At 31.6% G+C, this 21,143-nt stretch overlaps 9 protein-coding genes across 9 annotated transcripts; 5 read left to right on the top strand and 4 right to left on the bottom strand.

Moving 5' to 3' along the window:
- Positions 1-285: 285 nt before the first annotated feature.
- Positions 286-594, bottom strand: FG379_002375 (putative transmembrane protein; the record flags this gene model as incomplete). The annotated part of the gene is made up of 1 exon (XM_067327705.1): positions 286-594. One exon carries the CDS (start codon positions 592-594, stop codon positions 286-288), a length of 309 nt encoding a protein of 102 aa, XP_067182111.1.
- Positions 595-1,522: 928 nt separating this feature from the next.
- Positions 1,523-3,166, bottom strand: FG379_002374 (uncharacterized protein; the record flags this gene model as incomplete). Its single annotated transcript, XM_067327704.1, has 1 exon — positions 1,523-3,166. One exon carries the CDS (start codon positions 3,164-3,166, stop codon positions 1,523-1,525), a length of 1,644 nt encoding a protein of 547 aa, XP_067182110.1.
- A 2,676-nt stretch (positions 3,167-5,842) lies between these two features.
- On the bottom strand, positions 5,843-7,897 carry FG379_002372 (uncharacterized protein; the record flags this gene model as incomplete). Its single annotated transcript, XM_067327702.1, has 1 exon — positions 5,843-7,897. One exon carries the CDS (start codon positions 7,895-7,897, stop codon positions 5,843-5,845), a length of 2,055 nt encoding a protein of 684 aa, XP_067182108.1.
- A 1,176-nt stretch (positions 7,898-9,073) lies between these two features.
- On the top strand, positions 9,074-9,689 carry FG379_002371 (acylphosphatase; the record flags this gene model as incomplete). The annotated part of the gene is made up of 3 exons (XM_067327701.1): positions 9,074-9,249; positions 9,332-9,404; positions 9,561-9,689. The coding sequence occupies 3 exons, from the start codon at positions 9,074-9,076 to the stop codon at positions 9,687-9,689; spliced, it is 378 nt and encodes a 125-aa protein (XP_067182107.1).
- A 998-nt stretch (positions 9,690-10,687) lies between these two features.
- On the top strand, positions 10,688-11,989 carry FG379_002370 (transporter with conserved Zn ribbon C11C7; the record flags this gene model as incomplete). Its single annotated transcript, XM_067327700.1, has 1 exon — positions 10,688-11,989. One exon carries the CDS (start codon positions 10,688-10,690, stop codon positions 11,987-11,989), a length of 1,302 nt encoding a protein of 433 aa, XP_067182106.1.
- A 283-nt stretch (positions 11,990-12,272) lies between these two features.
- Positions 12,273-13,487, top strand: FG379_002369 (cryptopain precursor; the record flags this gene model as incomplete). The annotated part of the gene is made up of 1 exon (XM_067327699.1): positions 12,273-13,487. The coding sequence occupies one exon, from the start codon at positions 12,273-12,275 to the stop codon at positions 13,485-13,487; it is 1,215 nt and encodes a 404-aa protein (XP_067182105.1).
- An 841-nt stretch (positions 13,488-14,328) lies between these two features.
- Positions 14,329-15,933, top strand: FG379_002368 (uncharacterized protein; the record flags this gene model as incomplete). Its single annotated transcript, XM_067327698.1, has 1 exon — positions 14,329-15,933. The coding sequence occupies one exon, from the start codon at positions 14,329-14,331 to the stop codon at positions 15,931-15,933; it is 1,605 nt and encodes a 534-aa protein (XP_067182104.1).
- A 284-nt stretch (positions 15,934-16,217) lies between these two features.
- FG379_002367 (nucleolar eIF4A- RNA SFII helicase) lies at positions 16,218-18,386 on the top strand (the record flags this gene model as incomplete). The annotated part of the gene is made up of 1 exon (XM_067327697.1): positions 16,218-18,386. The coding sequence occupies one exon, from the start codon at positions 16,218-16,220 to the stop codon at positions 18,384-18,386; it is 2,169 nt and encodes a 722-aa protein (XP_067182103.1).
- Positions 18,387-18,655: 269 nt separating this feature from the next.
- FG379_002366 (guanine nucleotide-binding) lies at positions 18,656-20,497 on the bottom strand (the record flags this gene model as incomplete). Its single annotated transcript, XM_067327696.1, has 1 exon — positions 18,656-20,497. The coding sequence occupies one exon, from the start codon at positions 20,495-20,497 to the stop codon at positions 18,656-18,658; it is 1,842 nt and encodes a 613-aa protein (XP_067182102.1).
- Between the last annotated feature and the right edge of the window lie 646 nt (positions 20,498-21,143).

The following is a 21,143-nucleotide window of genomic DNA, read 5'->3' as shown; positions in this document are numbered from 1 at the left end:
TGGGTTAGTTTTGATCTAAAAAAATTGATTGCCATAACATCAATTGTAATTTCACTGTATAGATTTCTCTCATTATGGCTTTAATGGATGTTTGTTTCAAAGTTATACGGCAAAAATAAGACTGAAAAATATTAAAGAAACGCATACTTTTTCTTTCTTTCACAGTTTTGAATCGGTTTGTAAATATTCTAAAATATTTAACACAAAAATAATCAATTAAAGGTAGGGGGAATACAAATAAGAGGCAACAAAGTTACAAACAAGTGAATAAATGGAATAAGTAATTTAAAGAGTAACGGATGTTGGTTTCATCAGTGCTCTTTCACTAGCTAGAAAACAAAAGAATAGTATTCCCAAAAGGACGTGTACGATCATCCAAACCATTATAAAATAAGTCAAAGGATTTTCAAGAAAGTTTTTTGAAATGGATTTAGTAGAGTATGTCTCTGAATCAACTGTTAAACTTCTTTTTTTACTTTCACCACTTAACTCGGACGAATCGGCTGCAATTAATGGTATGATTGCAACTACAACATAGATTATCACAACAGTTAGAAGCAAAAGGTTGACCATATATTTCTTATATTTAATCATATTTAAATGTTATATTTGATACTTAAACACCTTTACTTATTTTAATAACCAGAATATATTAAAAATTTAAAAAAATAAGTTTTGTGCGGACATCCAAAATTTAACAAGATTGAAACAAGTATAGCCTTAAGTTAAAAAATAATAGGTAGTTAGTTTTGTATTGGCTTGTGTTCTTATTGTTCTTGACACCAATACCAAAAAAGGTTTTCTACCACGTAAAAACAAACTGCTATAAAACTAGGTACCCAAAACTTGTATTCACGTGACCCTTATGTATTATTTATGTACATACACCCTTTTACTTACTGTTTTTATTTCTTCTCTAATTAATATACATTAAACTGTGTAGATTAGTTGCCACTACAAATATTACAAACTGGCGGCAGGTGACCTTTCCGTTAGTTTGTGTGAGAAGCAAAGCACCAAATGTCAGAACTAACTCAAGCCGTATTGAGAAAAAGAGCGAGAAAGTGAATACAGTTAAAGCGATTGAAATATATGGAAAATAATGTTTTTAAAACCAAAATTAATTTAATGTCTAATTAAAATAACGTGATTAAATATAGTTTTAATTAAAAATAAATATTTTCAATACAAGTATTCTAGCCACAATTCCAATCGTTATCCATGTTTGATTGTTTCCTCCCTTCTCTCGTATAATTAATTCCTTATAACAAGGAACGGTAACCATTCGCAACTAACGACATAAACTATTCATACATGACTAAAACCAACGGCCAACTACTCACAGCTACTTGTTTTGAAATTGTGTTGCAAATTACAATTACGCAAAAAGCGTCGACCACAGGATTCGAACCTGTGCGCGGAGACCGCACTTGATTTCTAGTCAAGCCCCTTAACCACTCGGGCAGATCGACTACCCGGACGAGGAGACCGGACTAGAGAGGTTAATAGTAAGGAAGTGGCGTTAATTGAGAATGTCCATGAGTCGGCGGATGCCGGACCATGCAATACTTTTTTTCGTATTAGGAACATAAAAACATGCTTCTGTACGTGTAGCTTCAAAAATGACAAATGAGAAGAAACGTGATAGCGCCCAAAAGATAAGGGAAATAAGCATGAATACAAAAATGGATCTTGAGAAATTGCTCGCTTCGTGCATTGTGACTTGTATTTGGTACCTTGCTGCCTCAAATTCCATATTTAAACTGTAAATATCATAATTTGAGAGTAAAACTCCGCTAGGAATGCCACTAAATTTGAATAGTACTTTGTCTGTGTCACTAAAATCAGAGCTTTTTTGAGGTCTGCTGCTTTCTATTTCGCTTTCTTGTTTAACAGTGAGTTGTGATTTCGACTTATCTTTAGGTTTTTGTGATTTTTTGGTTTTATGAACGAGTTTTCCAACGTCATCTTCATTAATTAAAGAGTCATCATTATTTTGTGACGATAAAGCAGCAACGTATCTATTTACAATTGATTTGTATTTGGATGGAATATTTATTTTTGATGGTGGTTGAAATTTAGGTATTGTGCTATAATTAAAATCAATGTATATTGGCTCATTCAATGAGACTAAATCTCCTATATCTAAATGTTGGTCTTTTTTCGGGGTACTTATACCACTTTCAAATCCTTCTATTTCTGCTTCAGCTCTAGCCTTCTGTTTACCAGCAGTAACCTCTCCTGCGGCCTTAAAGAGTTGAATAAGCGAAATTGAATCAGATTGGTACAAATTCCTATTGTAGTCAGCAAGAGTTTGCGACTCCATTTTGGATATTGAAGACTTTAATTGTTCGACATAAGCTTCTCCTTTATAAAGTGGAGAATTTTGATCCATTCTTATTTCATTACACATCGGACAAAGTAATGGCATTGGGCCACCAATAAGGATATCCAAATTTTCTCCAATAGTGGGATCCTCCACAATTTCGGCTGGAAAGTGTTTAAAGTTTTTCCTGAGACTACATTCCAAGTGTCTTCCGAATATACGGTTGTCTTTAGCACATTTATTAACCCATATTCTGCAATTCTGAACCTTATTTCTCTCAAATCTAACAAGTCTGCGATAACAAGCTCCACTAGTTGTTATATATAAAAATGGTACAATCAAAAATAACATGAAAAGTAAATTCAGTATCTGTATTATTATTGGAAATACCTTGCACGAAAAACCAAGCATTCTTGTCCTTTTAGAAGGTGAAAAAAAATAACTTCTGGGTATATTACTGAAGTACTTAAAACAAAAACCCAATATAAGTGATATAATTGATATAAACACACTCAATATGGAAAGTGAGTATACTGAATATATTATTAATATATAAGAACCTGGAATTGGGATAAAGCTGAACAGTGGTGTTATTCCACAATGAAGTAAATTACTGCCATATTCCGATGAATCATTTACAAAGTGATCATAATTGTTATTATCGGGACTTGAATTTGCTATTAATCTCACAAATATAAACGATCCTATTCCGTATATCAGATATATGAATGACTGTAGATGGTGCCACTCTTTAAGTCTCCAACTTTGTCTTCCTTGTTTAAAGTCTTCTATTCTAGATTTAATGTTTCTCCTCAAAAAACCCACTATTTCACTATTCATTTAAACAAAAAATAATAATAATAAACTTTACCAGTCTTTATTAATTACCTTTAATTAGTAATTATGATGACATTATTCTCATATTTTACCTGTTCCCTTTAAACCGAAATATACTTATTTCCCAACTCTATTGTTTATTTGTTGCTCCTATGCTTTGTTTTATATATGTCACCTTATTATTTAACTCGCCTTATATTTATAGCAAAACGAAAGCCTTTGTTTCGCTTTTTCACTTTATCTTCCGTACTAAATTATTTTTTTTACTGCTTATTTTCCGCCTTTGTGTTGAAATATGCACTAATAATCACCCTAGACAGTAGTATGCACACCTTTTTTTACGTTGAATAGGTATATATATACAAACCTGCAATAATCTTGTCTTTATTACAAAACAATTATCGTAGTTATATGTTATTTGTTCACTATAGTTGCCTTCGAACTCAAATAATATATGTCTCTTTCATTTATATATCAATTAACTCATGCCTAAAAAAGCACCACTGAAGTTGCACTCAAAGAGGAACCTATTAAAACACTAGGGGCCGCGCGAGTAAAACTTACATTACCAAACTGCCCTTAGTTTCCCCAACTGTTCCAAGTGTTTCTAGTTCATGCATACACATTTCAAGGCAGAAATAAGAGAAACGAAAAAAAAGTAGTTGAAAAAGTGCATATATGTAGATGTTAATGAATTCACGAGACCAACAAGACTCGACCCATCATCATCCCCACTCCTTTAATCCTCAAAGCCTCTCCTTCATACTTAGAAAACAGAAATGCAGGAAAAATAGGAAGTGAGCAATAAACACCCAAAAACCAATAGAAAAAATAAAACTTAAACAACGTAAGATAAAACCCTAAAGACTGTAAAACAAACATATAGCAGTATGTATCCTATGTATTTAGCATTACATATTGCACGGCTTCAATAAATTGTCATCATTATTGCCATTAATAATGCCGTTTACACGAATAGCAAGACTCAATTCCAATTAACTCCAAAAAAAATGCAACTATATTCACTGTCACGAAAATTTATGCATGCATGCACTCTTGATTAGTATAAATAGTATTTGCAACACAATATACTTTAGTAATGGTGATAGTGATCATAAATCAATTAATAAAAGAAGTAAACAAATAAAAAGAGAAAAATGCAATAAGTACGTGATATTAATGCACATATTTTATTTTCATTAGCTATTATATCTTGCAACCATTTTGACCGGTGTAATAATAAGTGAGTGAACAATAATCGCTTCAAAACTCATTATTTATCCATTAAATTATAACTTTGTGCATCGGGCAATCATAATAGATATTTGACAATGTATTAGATTGACAAAAACAATGATTGATTCTATGTATCTTGTCCCTTCTTTATAGTAGTAAATAACATCTCAATTAGTATATTTCACAAGTATATAAACGTCAACTCTACAATACTAAATCACAAATGCGAATCGTGTATTATTACTGCTGAGTTGCCGTTCAGAAACTAGTAGGTGAAATGGTTCAGTTAAAGTTAATTTCAGTAAATGAACGGGTTGAAACCAAATATGAAAAGAAAAAACGTTCTAGGCTTAATACAATCCCATTCACTATAGCAAAAGATAAACACCCGTTATTCATTCTGCACTAAAAATGAGTCTAACACCATAATAAATGTAATTTTTGCATTATCATTAATTGCAAAAAAATCATCACATTTACCACTTTAATCACTACTAGAGTAGTTACTAGACGCTTTAAGTAAGCATTTAGTTCACTCGCACCTCACCTGAATAAGTGAAACTGTCGCTTTCATTCTTTAAATAAGGCGTATATAAAGTTGCAAAAGAAAATCTCTCATATTTAAATAGCAGTATATAATTCAATACACTTATAATAGCTAGTCTTTCAGATAAACTGGGATAATCCAGATGATATATTATGAATCTTCAAATGGTAACATATTGCTTCATTTCTAACATTGTAGTATCAAAGAAAATGATATGTTTATTCTTTCCATTACAAAATGGGAAGAGTAAACATATTTAATGACGTTTAATTAACAATGATATTATCGCCATTAACAATATAGAAGTAATCAATCTAAATGGGACAATACTGTAAAGCCTTAAGCGAGTGTATAAATATGAGCATAGACTTTATCAAGTCGCAACTCCCATACTCTTTCCTTGTCGTTTTTCACCATTATCTTCAAATCGGTTAACCAATCGGAATAATAATAATATAATTATAGTAATAAGAAAAAAACATTTACATTATTAATAAAGATAACTGTGACCAATAAGAGAAAAGCTGTAGAAAACAGGAAATAATCGCCTCTAACTTCAATCCAATTTATATATTGACTTGACTGTTTTAACTCTTAGACGAATCAACGTCGAGTTTGACTTTTATTCATCCGTAAATTGCAACCAAATGCAACATAAAATGACATCAAGTACAATGAAATTTATCATTTCTGACAATAAAGTGACAATTTAACATATTAATGTCACAACTTCACAATATATATGCACATTTAATTTCAGTTGGAACCAAAATGAGCACCGTTTAACTTGGACAGACACACATATAGAGGTCAGGCTGATATATTTTAGCGATATACACCCCAAATGTATATGGTTATCCGTACATTTTATTAAACAATATATACCAAATAAATAGTTAGTAGTTGTTTGTAGTTATATTTCTCCATTTTCCTTCATTCCAGAAGAATCCACTACTGTTGTCTATCACTCCATTATTACTGGTGTTTAACAATGCGGGGTGAAACATGCTCCAGGGACTAGAATTCCCCTCGCCATCTCCAGAAACCAAACCGTAATTTCCAGGTTCGATTGGTGGGTTCATTCTAATTGGTTCAGTTCCAGAAACAGTTGAATCAACATTACAATCCGCTTCTGTAGTAGAAACAGATACCTTGTTATCACACGCACTAATAAATCCATTGTAGTCGTGAATGTTAATACTTCTCGGATAGTAAAATTGTGAGGCTGCAAGGCAAGACTCTACATTGCGTTCTGAACCGTCACCACCATTTTCCGCTCCTCTGATGCCAGTGTTGCTTCCCTTTCCGCCTAGAATGTGTGTATCAGGGCCAACGCAGCAGTAGTCGCTGCCATTAATATCGTTACCGATAGTCTGTCTTCCACAACAAGAACCGTTTATTCCAAAGGAAGAGGCACAATCCAAACCACTCCATTCTGCGGGTGTTTGTTGTGAGTTAACATTGTGCCTTTCTGCAGATGTCGCATCTGAGAGAGACAAGAGTTGCAAGTGCATTAAATAAGACATCTGTTCTACTCCCGTACCATTTCCATAGTCGTCCATACCAGAAGTTGAATCCACGCCCGAAACTCTTGTTTTATTTTCGAATTCGCCATTACTTTTAAAACCTTGTCTATCTTCAAAACAACCCATCCATGAAAGCTTTCCGAAGTCGTAATTCGGAAGTGGGAGTCCACAAGATGAAGATGACGAGAGGTCATTTGAATCTCTGTAAGGGAAGTTCAGACCTATTGCATTGTACGGAGGCGGCGGGATGTTCACACAGTCCCTTGCATGTAAAAAGTCATCACTATTCTCACTCACCATAGCATTAAAGGTTCCACCTGCGGAGATTCCTACAGAATCGTTCCTTGCACCGTTAATCTGTTCTTTCATGTCCTGTGCAGATAGGGACGAACAGGAGTTAAAAACAGTTCCAGAATTCACAGACGAATGGATCGAAATAGAATCAATGTTATTTTTATGAGCTCCAGGTATTCTCTTCGATTCAGTGTTCTTACTCATAGATTGCGTTTGACGATTTTTCGAGTGCAAAGGCGTCTCGCAACCCGTTGATGGAGTTGGAGGCAAGTTATGATTACTAGAAGTGTTCACGGGAGTAAGTTCACCAGCAAGTTGTCTCGAGTTTTGGATTGGTGCGGTTGAACAGCCATTGTTGTCAGAGACTCTTTGCGCAAACGAAGAATTCATGCGACTCGTGCCTTTTCGAGGAGAGGAACCTATACTGGTCGAAATAGAGGTTGCCGGAGATAAGTGGCTTTTTCCAGTTATTCTTGGAGAACTTCTAATATCATTGCTGCAATTACTGCCAATGTTAGTGCTGTTCTTTGAAGCCTTATTACTTAAACTAGAAGAATCTCCAGGAAGAGATGACGCAGATTCATGATTGTCTGACAATACATCAGAGTTTAATTTTCCATCTTGTAAATTCGCTTCATTACCATTCCGTTTTTCCAAATTGTCAGTTTTGTCAGAGAACTTATTACTATCGTGAATAAGTCTTTGACGTTCAATTACTTCAGGTCCCTGAACGGGATCGAAATCGATTTTCTCTGGATCCCTAAGCTCGTCTAAACCGTGAGCAAATGGGCAATAATGTTTGGTACACAAGGGATATTCGCGACAAAGTTGCGTTTTATATACCAGAACATGGTACATCTGTTCTTCCTTAGTATGAGAAAACATACACATTCTTCCTCTTTGACAATAGTTTTTTACACGCATCTTTTTGTTCTCATTCTGAAAGACCACATTGGGACACAAATTCGGTCTATATGCATACTCGTATGGATTTCTTCTGTGCCAAGAAAGACAGTGTGAAAAAGGGCATTTTTCATCCAATTCACACACTCCATGTAATGCTTTTCTCTCGCATATTCTCGTCCTGAACCTCGAAAGTTCTGACATGCTCATATTCTGGCTGAGTGGCATCTTTCCTAAGTTATTCAAATATTTATCTTAATATACGTCTGTTTGTAATAAACTACACCAATACCTTTGCTGTTTGCCTCTATGTACTTGCAAATCACCAGTACTGTACAACAAACTAAGAATATGCAACAGCTTCTCAATTAAATAGTGGTGTCAACTAGAGGAACTTGACTTATTTGGTATGTAGTATAAATATTATTTTATATTCCATATACATATATATATATATATATATATATATATATTATATATATATATATATATGTATGTATATACATATATACATGTATAAAATGTATTAACACCTAAAGCCTTATTATTGTTTTATTCTTGAAAATAAAACTTCGTGCTTGATTTACACAAACCTTAAATATCCATAAATTCATCAAAATAATAAAAGTGTAACAAGTCTTAAAACCCAATAATAAAAGTTTAAATTAAATCTTGTATTAAATGTTTAATGTACCGTTATATTATAAAAGCCAGAGTCAAGTTACATAATAATAAAACAGTTGAAAAATAATAAAAAGTTGGTCAATTTAAGCGTTAAATATTAAATACTTTCAAATTCCTATGTGCCAAAATATTTAAACAAACTTATTTAAATATTAAAAATAGGAATGTTATCCTAAGTGATTGTTCTTGTTCACTTCACGATACATCTGGATTATTTTCGACTGACAATTTTATGTTATGTCTCACTAAAAATGTCAAATAATAACACGTATACTGTGACTTAGCACCTTATTAGTCCATAGCTATCCTATTCTGTCCATTATAGTCTAATTATAGATATCCAAGATAGGAGAGACGCGGCAAAATTCCGTTTTGTATTATGTAGCCACCATATACTAATTTACTCAGATACCAAATCTATTTTTATCATACGTCTACATTCACCCGGTTTCTTTTGGCATTTTATATATATTATCGTTTGTAATTCCTCGTGTTATTTATTTAGTTTATTACCTTATTTATAATTTATCAGAAAGTTTTCTCACTATTTTGTATTTATTTTTACTTTTTTTAGAGTGTAATATGTACACGCCTAATTTATTTGCTTTATTTGACTAGAATCCTTTGTACACTTTTGCCCGGCAAAACTTAGCCCTTAAGGCGCCATTGTGCCAAACATTTTTATTTTTTCAATACGTAATCGAATATTCCTTAAACAAAATGCATGATATTCAAAGATGTAAATTTGAGGTCTTTGGAAAAGTTCAGGGTGTATATTTCAGGAAGTATACCTCCAACAAGGCAAATGAACTCGGTGTTTTTGGTTGGTGCAGCAACACCCCTGAAGATACCGTGGTTGGAGAACTGGAAGGACCAAGAAACAAAATTCAGGAAATGTAGGTTCGTTTGATTTCGCATTACATTTTCATTATTTCTGATTTAATCTGACATTTGAACTATTGTATATACTATACACAGGATACGATTTCTCGAAAATGAGGGAAGTCCAAATTCAGTCATTGAAAAATGCATTGTATCGAATCTCCAATCCGTGACTGAACATAAATTTAATGACTTCTCAATAATAAAATAAACTCATTCCCCTACACTCATTTTAATAAGTTTTTGTATTTTATTCTTTTTTCGTGATATGCCAAATTTAGCACCAACTCATTGCTTGATAGATATAAATGTTAACGTTGGTTAGACCGGACACTTAGGAAGTGATAATAGTGCTGGTGGTGGAAGAACAAACGAAACTTTAAATCCATTTGATATGAATAAGGTGATAGTGTTATCCATATTTAAATGTAGTTTTGGTCCTTCAACATTTTAGTTTGTGCCGTCCTCCCTTGTACTCTGATAAGAAAACATGTCATGGTTTGTGAAGCGAGGAGATGAAATATGGTATGACCACTTGTTAATCTAATTATTATTTTTACCTACTTGTTTGTTCCATTTTGATTTGGGCTCCACTACGTATTAATGAGATAAATGTGTTGCTATGCACCGTCGTGGCACATGCAACTCTTAAATCATATTTTTCTGCTATATATTTTGTATTATGTTCAAACAATAGTAAACTGAGGTATATACAAGAAAATAAGTTCACAGAAAATTGTTCTGACTAAAAAGAAGATGGATAAACTTTGTAATAATCATCTTAAAAATATCATTCAAATACCATTATATTGTACGAGATTTAGTAGAGGAAAAAAATGATTATAAGAGGTTATTGAAACATATTACTGGAAGAAAAATCGGGAATTCATCTCAAAACTACAATTTTCTTATTAATATGGAAAAAGGAATGGTATAAAGAATTGTTATGTAGAACTTTTAATTCAACATTAGAGTGGGGTTGAAACTGCATTTTTTTTAAATTCATGAACCTTGGTGGGCAATGTTTTGCATGTATATTTGCATGTAGTTACTGTACTATGCGCTAATGCGTATTGTTTTGCAACATAAATGACGGAGAAAGCAATATTGCTAAAAGTAAACTTGGTGTATAATTAAATATATAGTAAAACAAATAATAAAACCAGTAATAGGGATAAGAGTGAGAGAAAATTGTCTTAATAGTGCAATATTAGTCCCTATTTATTTGTTCACCCTGTCCTCGAAGCTTTACATCCAGTTAATAGTAAAGTAGGTAAAATAGGACATATTTATGTGAATATATATATGGACAAATAACTAAAAAAGAAATTAAATTAAAAAATATTTAATATCAATTTTAAAACAATCACTGTTTTTTTATATTTGATTTACTGGCCCACTATTTCTCATATATAGATAAAATAGTGAGATAAGGATAGTTGAGCAAAAATAATGAACGAGAGTGAATACGGAGAATATATAAGTGAAAATGTAAGCAATACAAATACAATTAAGGGTATAGTATCTGTAATAAATAATAATGTGATAGAACCATGCAAAGAAAATGCATATTTGCTTACGTACATGGTAATCCTGTTAATATCGTCTGTATTTAACTCGGTTTTTTTCAAAAAAATGACTTCAGCAATGCCAAATCATGTGTGGTTTTTAACACAAATAACGACATCAATTTACATCCCATTATTTGGCACAATAGTTTTAATAACATACTTGAGAAGAGAATTTTCAGAGGAAACTTTGCAAATACCATTCAGCAAATTTTGGATTATGGGTTTCTTAGATGGCTTTGGAAGTATATTAACTTTGCTTGCAAGTATACATACATCAGGAGCAATGCAAGTTGTTTTAGGACAAATGTGTACCCCAATTACCTTAATTATGCTTTCAGTTATATGCAAGGATAGATTTCATATATATCAGTATACGGGAGCATTTATCATGATTTTCGGAATATTGGTTGTTAAATCTGGAACTATATTTGGATTTAGAGTTAATAACAATGATTCAATAGAAAATTCTAACCAAGTAATATTCAACATTATTTTTATAATATCGTGTATCCCTGCATCAGCAAGTTCAGTATTTAAAGACTTTTCATTCAGAAAATATCCATCTTTGAATGAAAATTACCTTCAGTTCTGTGTAGCTTGCACTCAAGTTATTATTGGTTGCGTTCTCGTACCAGTAAACAGTTTGCCTATACTTGGTCCTCATAAGGTTGAACTAAATCAAATACCATCTTTATTAATTCAGGGAGTCAATTGTTTATTCCTTAAAAAAAATGCAGTAATTAGCAATTGTGGGGGAGAATTGCAAAAGCCGTGTGATGTTTGTGAAAATGCACAAGTACCTGTTATTACCTATCTCATTGCAAACATTATTTGCAACATAGTTGGTGTTCTTGTGCTCAAACATGGAACAGCTACATCTGGTTTCATCGTATCTACCCTTCGTTTGCCATTAACAACTCTTGTCTTTTTCTCACCAAAGTTAGTTGGAAACGAAGCAACTGAGCCTAAAGTTGAAGATTTTATCGGGATAGCTATATTGATTGCTGGTCTCATCTTATATAGGTATGGATCGGTTAAAAACAAAAAGGAAATCGGTGAAGATGAATATTACGAATTAAGTTCAATTTCAAATGAAAATGCAAATCATTGTAAAAATAGCACCTCATCTACAACTTGCTCATTTAACATAGAATACGATTCTAAAGGTTATCATAGTTCCTAGTTATTTATATATGAAAGCTTTATTACTAATAATAATACCGGTGTTGCATGCCATTTTTTGTTTCCATGTTAAGTCAATGTGGGTATTACAAATTTACATGCATGTACGTTCATTTTTCAATAAAGCATGACGCTTATGTGTTTTTAAGTATATTTATTATCATTATTCGGTTTTTCTCTATGCTTGAAAGCTAATTATTTCGAAATTTTCAATATATAACAACAAACATATTTAATTTGAAGTTAATAGCTGTGAAACTGAGCAAAAACTTTCAACTCAAAAAATGGAAAATAACGAAAATATAGAAGAGCATCAAGAGTATATTTCGGGCCCATATGTTGCGTTGATAAATGGAATAAGCCAACAAAGAGAACCTAACAAAAAATTAAAAAATATTCTAATAGCAAGTTTGGTGACGATTACATTAGTTTTAATAATAACAATAACAATTTATTTATTGAACAATAGAAATGAAAAAATAGACAATATAAATCCAGGAAATCAAATAGATTCTGATAATGAGGAATATATAAAACTATTTGAAAATTTTAAAAAGATATATAATAAAAAATATGCCTCAAAAGAGGAAGAAATGGAAAGATTTGAAATATTTAAACAAAACCTCAATTATATAAGAATAACTAATAAACAAGGATTTAGTTATGAGCTTGAGATGAATGAATTTGGTGATTTGAAAAAAGAAGAATTTATAAATAGATATACAGGTTATAAAAAGGTTTTTAAATTTGATGAAAAAAATGAACAATTTAGAAATAGGTTACTCACTACTGAAAGCAATTCTTCTGAAAATGAAATGTTCAATTTTCCAAAATCTGTAAATTGGTTAGAGGCTGGATGCGTAAATCCAGTAAGAAATCAGAAAAACTGTGGGTCTTGCTGGGCTTTTTCTGCTATAGCTGCATTGGAAGGAGCTATGTGTGTTCAATTGGGAAAAAAATTACCAAGCTTGAGTGAGCAACAGCTAGTTGATTGTACTAGAGGAAATGGAAATAATGGTTGTGGAGGAGGTACAATGGGAATGGCTTTTCAGTACGCAATTGATAATAAATATTTGTGTACTAGTGCTGAATATCCATATAAAGCCGGGGAGGCTGAATGCAGTGTATTCCAGTGCAAGAATATGATTGAAGTTCCGATTTATTCCTATAAATATGTTTTACCGAGAACTCCTAATACGCTTAAGAGGGCTTTAGCTGAATATGGACCAATTTCAGTTGCAATACAGGCAGACCAAACTCCTTTTCAGTTTTATAAAAGAGGAGTATTTGATGCTCCATGTGGAACCAAAATAAACCATGGAGTAGTTCTAGTTGGGTATGATTTTGACTACAACACTAATAAAGAATATTGGTTAGTTAGAAACAGCTGGGGTGAGGGATGGGGTGAGAGTGGGTATATTAAATTAGCCCTTCATTCAGGGAAAAAGGGAACATGTGGGATATTGATTGAGCCGGTATACCCAATATTAAAGTCATAGTTATTTGAAATGAATAATTATTCAAAAATCTCACAATTTTTTTGTTAAAATGCCATCATAATTAATTATTCTTACCATGTAAATAAAATAACAATATCTTCGACTCGCAATCAAGAAAAAAATGAGCCAACTTTACTTTTAAAATTTTACTTTTTCCATGTTTCTTCTTTTTTTCGCCACTTAACAGAAAAAAAATAAACGTATATAGATGGAATGAAGAGAATCACATAGAAAAGATTTTAAATTGATTAAAGGCGATTAGGTCTACCTAACACTTGCGATATAATGAGAAAATAACAGTGAAAAATGCCAATGTAAATAAATGGAATTGACAACCTCAAAAATATGGGTATAAAAACTCAATTTCACTCATTTTTCAAATAAAATCAGAGAAAAGTCTTGAAAAAATATTGCAGAAAAGCAACTTTAGCCCCCCCTATATTTAACTTATACCAGCAATTACATGCAGGTGAGTACGTAAATTATACGTGAGTATAAAATTGACCACATGAAATATTTTAAAAAAAATTTAAATAAATTTATACAAAGCAAGTTAAAATAAAAATAGTAGTCATAATAATCTAAAGAATATAGGAAGGTTCTTCTTCTTTCACAAAGATGTTGAATAATTTCATCTATGGGGTAGTTAACTGAAACAATTACACAACAATAAGTTAGAAACAAATGAGAAATTAAGCAGCGAGGTGACAATTAAAGCAAAAATAATATTTGAACTCTAACGATAGTAAAAATCTAATATATATTCATAGATTATTTTATTAGGGTTTGTTGCAAATATAGACCAAAAAAGGAAATAAGGGTGTAAAGGTGGCATTTTAAGATGAGGAACTCATTAAAGGCAGTAAAGACCAGCCAGAAGGTAATAAATTTGACGGAAAGTCATTTTAATGAAATAGTAACTGAACTAGAGAATGCAGCAGAGATAATACTAAATCAGAAAAATGAAATAGAATCACTGGAAAGTCTGTTAGGAATGAATAAAGATGAGATAGAGGCATTGCAGGAAAATGAGAGACAGTTGAAGAGGGAAAAAAGGAAATTGACAATGGAAAATCAAAAAATATCAACAACACTTAGAAATGAAATAGAAACCTTAAAGATGGAATTACAACATACAAGAAATCAGGTAGAAATATGGAAAGGAAGAACTAATGAATCAAAAGCATCTTTAAGAAAATTTTTAGAATCAACAATAATGGATACAGGAACCGATTCGACAATTGGTGGTGGAGCTGGTGGATGTCTAGAAAGTTATGAGAATACAATAATGAGTTTAAAAAATCAATTGGATGAAAGACAATTGAGAATAGAACAATTGGAAATGAATATACAAACAATAGAAGTAGAGAGAAAAGATTTGTCTAATGAACTATGTTCACTGAAAAATAAGAATAAAACAAGTGAATATGAATTGAAGGAGTTACGAGAGAAGTATAGAAAAGAGGAGAATGAGAAAAAGAGACTTTGTATGCGCGAAGAGAAGTTATCTCAAGAGATAGATAGTTTATGTAAGAAATATAATTTGGAGATAGATGATCTTCAAAAAAAGAATATACAATTGAATGATGAAGTATGGGAATTAAAAAGGGAGATAAAAAATAGTAAAATGAGTATAAAAGAATTGGAGGATCAGAATAATAAGAATAAAAAGTACTATGAATACTATACATCCTTTAAAAAGATTGAGGATCATATGTATAATGAAATTTCTAATTTCGAGTCCTATATAAATATTCAACTTTCTGCTTTAAATGAATTGTCACAAAAAATTAAGAATAGGAAAATATCCAGAAATAATAATAATGGTGTTATTAATATACATGAAAATTTAATGAATAACAATAATGAAAGTAACATTGAAAATATTGATCCAATAAATTGTATTCGTAATATTGAATCATCAGTTTCAACTGCAATAAACAGTAATTGTTGTTCAAGTAGAAACAATTCAAATCCTCCATTTATTAACAACGGGGCTGTAAAAAATAGTCATAACAGTAATATAAGTAAGATAACACAGCCAAGTATTAGTGTTACGGAAGAACCATTCAATAGTGAGAGAAAAGGAGGCAATTCGTTATTTATTAATAAAGAACATTCCGAAATAAACAACTACATAAATAACAACAAATATTTTGAAATGATGAAGGAAACAATGGACCTAGTGACAAAGGCAAATATTGAACATAAAATGGTCTTAGAAAAAATCAAGACTCTTTCACAGGAACTAGATGAAATTGAAAATGTTGAATATGAAGAAAAAAGAGAAAGTGATTATTTAGCTAATATTAATAGTGATAATAATAATAGTAATGAATGTTACAGTTACTATAATAACAATGGAAATGATCAAGATAAAATAAAGAATATGGAGGATGATGCCTGTTCTGAATCCAGTATTATTTCGTTTTTGAGTGAAATGTGAAAACGAGTAAATTGCAGGTATTTTGTATAGGAAGTGTCTTTTTTGATATGCATTGGCGCCCGCGCCTTTGTGAGGCGCTTGGGTTTAAAGCATTACTTATTTGGGACAAAGTAGTCCGAGTTGACAGGTGATGAATAAATTTAGGATCCAAAGTACAAAGACCCTATTATTACCATTATTTTTTCTTCCAAAGGAATATAACAAAAGGAAGAACATTTGATAAGAAAAGTGCTTTTTTCTTTTATAAGGTAACTGAAAAGATCAAGACAAGTTTAAAAACGAAAATGGAACAGAAAAAGAGAAAACTTGAGAATGAAATAGATGATTCGATTGACTCATTCCCATTGAGTAAGGAGACAAAGGACATACTAAAACAGAGAGGTATAGAAAGATTGTTCCCCATTCAAGCTCGTTCATTTGATCCAATATACAATAAGAAGGATGTATTGGGAAGAGCAAAGACAGGTACAGGTAAAACATTAGCGTTTGTATTGCCAGTAATAGAGAGATTAATAAAAAAAGGTAAATTTGACACAGGTAAGAGTGGAAGGAGACCATTAGTTTTGGTTCTTCTACCAACAAGGGAGTTGGCACAACAAGTATCAAGTGAGTTTGAATTATTAAGAGGTAATGAAAGATATAAAGTTTGTAGTGTATATGGTGGTTCACAGGAATATCCGCAAATACAGGAAATAAAAAAAGGAGTAGATGTAGTTGTTGGTTGCCCAGGGAGAGTATTGGATTTTATAGAAAGAGGTATATTGAACGTAAGTAAAATATCAGTATTAACATTAGATGAAGCAGACAAAATGTTAGAAATGGGTTTTAAAGAAACAGTTGATAAGATAATAGACTACGTCAGAAAAGATACATCTCCTAGTGGAGGGAGTGTAGGTAAAATTGAGAATAAATTCCAAGTATTATTATTTAGCGCAACAGTTCCACCATGGGTACGCAACATTTTGAATGATATAATGTCAAAAGACACGGTTACAGTAGATGTGACAAATATATCAATTCATGGTGTTGAAGAGGATGAATCAGTATCTAAAAGTAGAATAAGACATTTAGCAATACAATGTGCATATCAGCAAAGAACGGGATTATTAGGTGATATAATAATGATGTATGCAGGAATAAATGGAAAGTGTATAATATTTGCGGAAACAAAGCAGACTGCAAACGAAATAGCAATGAGAAGTGAGATAAGCAAAATGTGTCAAGTATTACATGGTGATATACAGCAAAATCAAAGAGAGATTGCATTGCAAGCATTTAAAGAAGGGAGATGTCGTTGTTTAGTAGCCACTGACGTTGCAGCAAGAGGATTACATATTGATGATGTGGCTGTTGTAATACAATTAGCACCTCCAAGAGATATAGATACATATATACATAGATCAGGCAGAACTGGTAGAGCAGGTAAATTTGGAACGGCAATATTATTTTGTAATATGTCAGATTATCCGTTTCTTTCAAGTATTGAAAAAGCAGGAAAAATAAATTTTCAAAGAATAGGAGTACCACAATATGAGGAAATAGTACAAAAAACTGCAGATTCAATAGGTAAAGACATAATAGAAAAGAACATATCTTCAGTAATGTTGGATTGTGTAAGAGATCCAGCAAAGAATATAATACACAATATATGGAAGAAATATTTTAATAATAATATTATTAGTAATAGCACATGTAGGAAAAGAAGTAGAAATAGTACTGACGATAATAAAAATGATAGTCATGATGATTGTGATCAAGAAACTGAAGCTGAATCAAATGTAACAGCAATGGAAAATAATGAAACAGATGAAAAAATGCCAGAGATTCCTGAGTATGCATTAAAAGCATTAAGTTACTGTTTATTAGAATTAACAGGTTTAATAAACAACAAAGGTATGAAAAAAATAACTCACCGTTCTGTGTTAAATGGAAGAGAAGATTTTAAAAGTTATATAATAACGTTTAATAAATTGAGAGATCCTATTTCAACAAATAGTTATATTTGGAGATGTTTAAAAAGTAATTTAAAAAACTCCGAGAGTTTAATAGAAAAAATTCAGTGTATGACATTACTTAAAAAAGGTGATGGTGCTGTTTTTGACGTTCCAGCCGGATCTATAAAGAATTGGGAAAATGCTATCAGTAATTTTACTTCGGATTCTGCGCATAGTAGTAGTAACTTTTTTATAATAGCTCCAGCAACAAGTAATTTGCCAGAATTGTCAATACCTACATTATCTGATAATAGTGCTGATATGGGTTATAATGGAAGATTAAATAATCAACATATATCAAATAAAATTGGATATAGAAACTCTTCTTCATCACTAGGAGATAGAGATAGTATTTGTGGTTCAAGAGGTAGAGGTAGAGGTAGAGGTAGAGGTACAACAGGAAGTTTAGGCACTCATCCAAATTCTCAAATATCAAGAGACAGAGGTAGAAGGTACTAGAAAATCGTTCTGATACAAAATCATGTTTCTAACGTTTAATTAAGACAAAGTGTATAATATGTGAAACGTTTAGATTAATGATACAAATATATTATATAAATAAGAATTTATAACGAAACATTCTAAAGGATAAAAAAATTACAAATATTAAAAAGTTAAATACTTTTAGATAACAAAATAACAGAGCAGGACTTTTAAATTAACTTTATTCAAGCTGTCTTTTTTATCGTATTTTTGTTGAATTTAACATTAGGATCATAGTAGTAATCTTACAATAGCTTGCTGTCATTAGAGGACCAAATCCTTATGTTGTTGTTAGACAAGGCAGAGATAAAGTTTACGTTGTTAGAAAAATGTGAATCTTGGAAACCATAATGACCATTAGTACAACAGAAAGTGTTAATTTTCTCGAGTTTATTTTTTCCGATGAATGAAAATATTGAAATTTTGTCTTCATAAATAGAAGAAATATACCTTCCACTCTCGTCTAGGTTAATCTTAATATTACATTCACAATCGTCACTGTTACTATTAGTGCGAATAAAACCAGAATCTATAGAATCTAGTAGAGCAGATTTTCTAAGATCCCAAAGGTATATCTTAAGATCATAAGTGGAGAATAGATGATATCCATTATTAGAAAACGAGACGAATGATTTATTCGATTTATGACGATTCACAGATGACGGTATATTTGATAAATTAGGTCCAATGGATGTTATCTTGTTTAAAGTTCTGATATCCCAAATATCAATATTATTTCCAGAGGAGTAAATCCCACTTACAATAATACCATCTGGATGTATTTTAACGTCTGAATAGTAGTCACTTGAACTACTATTATCAGTATTCACTGAGTAATTACAAATTTGGCTTCCCATCTCAATATCAAACAAGGAAAAGTTACCAATATAACCAGCATTATGACTCATTTTGTAGTTAGCCAGAATGTATTTTTTAATTGGATGTGCCTGAAATGATTCAACTTCCAATTTTGAGTTGAAGTTATTGTCTTTTTTAACATTCAACTCCAATATGTGATTGAATGAATCTTCACCACCATTGCTTTGATAAATGTGTATATTAGATGGATCCTGTGAGTAATTCACAATCACTTTGTCTGGAATGTTCTTGTATTCCGAAAAATACGTTTCATTTGAATTTAAGGCAGAAACTAATTTAACACCATTAAATTCTGAATTCTCACTAACCGTTGGTGGTGGTATCTCAGCAATTGTGTGAGAGTGCTCCTCACCAGAATCAGAAGAGTCCGAGTTGAGATTACCATAAATACTCGAGACAATTATTTGGCCATTTTCATGTCCCGATACCAAAATGTAATCAGAAACAAAATTAGAATGCGTTAACTTATGTTCAGTATCAATTTGTATTTCTTTTACAAATTCGAATTTTTTAACTTTTTCAGAAGAAAGGATATTTGGGAACGTCATCTTCTTCCTAATTGGTCTCATTTTTTCTGAATATTCTTCGAACTCTAAAATAGTCTCCTTCGATATTCTGTTCTCGTATATATTCAAAGACAATGGCGGATTACTCGAACTATCATCCTTTTTTGCTCTTTTAACATTTTCTTCAAGAGGCGAAGTGATGTGTTTATCACCAGAACCGTAGTCTTGTTTCTTACAACCATCACTTTTTTCCGACAAAGAAACACCATCATCGTTGGTTTCAACATTATTAATGTTTTCGTGTATTTCAGCCAGTCTTTTAATAGCATTATCTCTTTCACGTGATATTCTAGCTATGACTCTACAACTAGCATCGTGTTGATATAAAGTATGAGAAAGCTGCATTTTTGTTTGCTCTAATTCACTTTTAAGTTGAAACATCTCCATCATAATTGCATCCCATTCTGTCCTTAAGGAATCTAAAATCCCAGGAATACTAGTGTTATTAATTATACGTGGTTTTACATTATTTTCTGTTTTAACTTCTATTAAATCACTCAAATCAAGACTCATTTTGGTTATTGGGCAACAGCCATTACATTTAATGTAGTCATGTATCAATCTCTTCTCAAATATGTATCCTGTTTTTGAAATAACCGGCTCTTCCGGAACAACACCGGAAATACCACAAATAAACGACATTTCTCACTTTTCCAGAAAATTATTACAATATTAGGCAAAGTGGGATAAACTACAGTTGTATGTTAATATTATTGTTAACCAGATTCAGAGATTTGTATGCGTCCCTTGGAAAACCTATATAGCACTTGATATCAATAACCAAAAACTGTACCTTAACTACTATCCTAAAAAAATATATTTTGCACAATCCATTTAGAACCTATAGGTTCCTTTCGCAGTCAATTTAAATCTTGTATGCTTTCAGCCTTATCTACTTCAAACTTGCAGTCAAAAACAAAGTATACTTGCATTGAGGTTATTTATAACTTGTACATATCAATTCTTTTATAGCGTCTACTCAACAGTTTATCCAGACTGTCCCTTTATAAACCACTAGTGCTCATTAAACACGTCATTAAACAAAAGTTAGAAAGTTACCGCCTAATTTTATATTAACACTGGGTCTAGGAGTGTTTTTGGCGGGTAAAGAGAAGAAGTACCGGTACATTAAAATGCAGAATATAATGTTAATAAAATGCATGCAATAAAAAAAATGAATATTTTTTCTGCATGCCGATAAAATCATCGTATGCGAGAATAACATAAAGAGGAGATATAGTGGGTAACAATACAAGCATAAAAAATAATAGTAATCTATATAAATAAT

The sequence above is a fragment of the Cryptosporidium bovis genome (genome assembly GCF_009768925.1).
Source record: "Cryptosporidium bovis isolate 45015 chromosome Unknown contig_30, whole genome shotgun sequence".
In the NCBI taxonomy this organism is placed as follows: Eukaryota; Apicomplexa; class Conoidasida; order Eucoccidiorida; family Cryptosporidiidae; genus Cryptosporidium; species Cryptosporidium bovis.
This window is presented reverse-complemented; position numbering and strand designations above follow the sequence as displayed.